The following is a 931-nucleotide window of genomic DNA, read 5'->3' as shown; positions in this document are numbered from 1 at the left end:
TGTGATGAGGACACCGGGGAAGGCAGGTGGGGCAGGGAGAGCAGAGGCTAGGAACGGCAAAGAGACTGAAACGCGGGATGCAGTGCTCGCCACACGCCGTGTGAAGTTCCAGTCCGCTCCTCGACCTTACACCTCCCCGCCCCCCACCTTCCTCCCACCCCCACCCCCAACTCCTCTATTCGCTCACCCCCAGCCGCAATTGAGACGATCCCCGCGACGCTCACTGAATCCCACCGAATACTAACCACCCGAACCCCTGAAACCACCCCGGCTCCGTCCGGACTGAGACCTCAATGAACCCCACTCACCGGCGGCGTTACCCAGGAGCACAAAAAAGGCAGCGTGGGCTAGAAACAGGCATACACGAGAGAGCCCCATGGCCCAGATCTTGTCTCCCCGCCAGGGGCTCCGGGACCGAAGGAAAGCTGGCGGACCCGAGGAACCGCGGCGGAGAACTGAGCTGTGTGAAGTCCGGCAGGCAAATCCATTCACCGCACCGGTGCCCTAACCCTTGCCTGCCCGGCCCCGCCTCTCACCCGCCGGGCCCGGCCCCGGCCCCGCCCCGTCCCCTTTAGCCGATCTGTTTCCGCCCCTCAGTTCAGTTCTGTTCAGGTCAGTCACTCAGTCGTGTCTGACTCTTTGCGACCCCATGAACCGCAGCACGCCTGTCTTCCCTGTCCATCACCAACGCCCAGAGTTTATCCAAACTCATGTCCATTGAGTCGGTGATGCCACCCAACCCTCTCATCCCGTCGTCCCCTTCTCCTCCTGTCCTCAATCTTTGCCAGCATCCGGGTCTTTTCCAATGAGTCAGCACTTCACATCAGGTAGCCAAAGTATTGGAGTTTCAGCTTCAGCATCAGTCCTTCCAATGAACACCCAGGACTGATCTCCTTTAGGATGGACTGGTTGGATCTCCTTGCAGTCCAAG

General features: G+C 60.4%; 1 protein-coding gene across 1 annotated transcript in view; it reads right to left on the bottom strand.

The window, feature by feature from the left end:
* The window catches only part of LOC104983814 (MHC class I polypeptide-related sequence A-like), a 7,243-nt gene extending 6,581 nt beyond the window's left edge, over window positions 1-662 (bottom strand). Inside the window, exon 1 of the mRNA XM_010833351.1 lies at window positions 255-662. Coding sequence (XP_010831653.1) covers window positions 255-378 — 124 coding nt within the window. The 5' untranslated portion in view covers window positions 379-662. The remainder of the gene's footprint in view (window positions 1-254) is intronic.
* Between the last annotated feature and the right edge of the window lie 269 nt (window positions 663-931).

Source organism: Bison bison, unplaced genomic scaffold, assembly GCF_000754665.1.
Source record: "Bison bison bison isolate TAMUID 2011002044 unplaced genomic scaffold, Bison_UMD1.0 scf7180017863415, whole genome shotgun sequence".
NCBI classification, from domain to species: Eukaryota; Metazoa; Chordata; class Mammalia; order Artiodactyla; family Bovidae; genus Bison; species Bison bison.
This window is presented reverse-complemented; position numbering and strand designations above follow the sequence as displayed.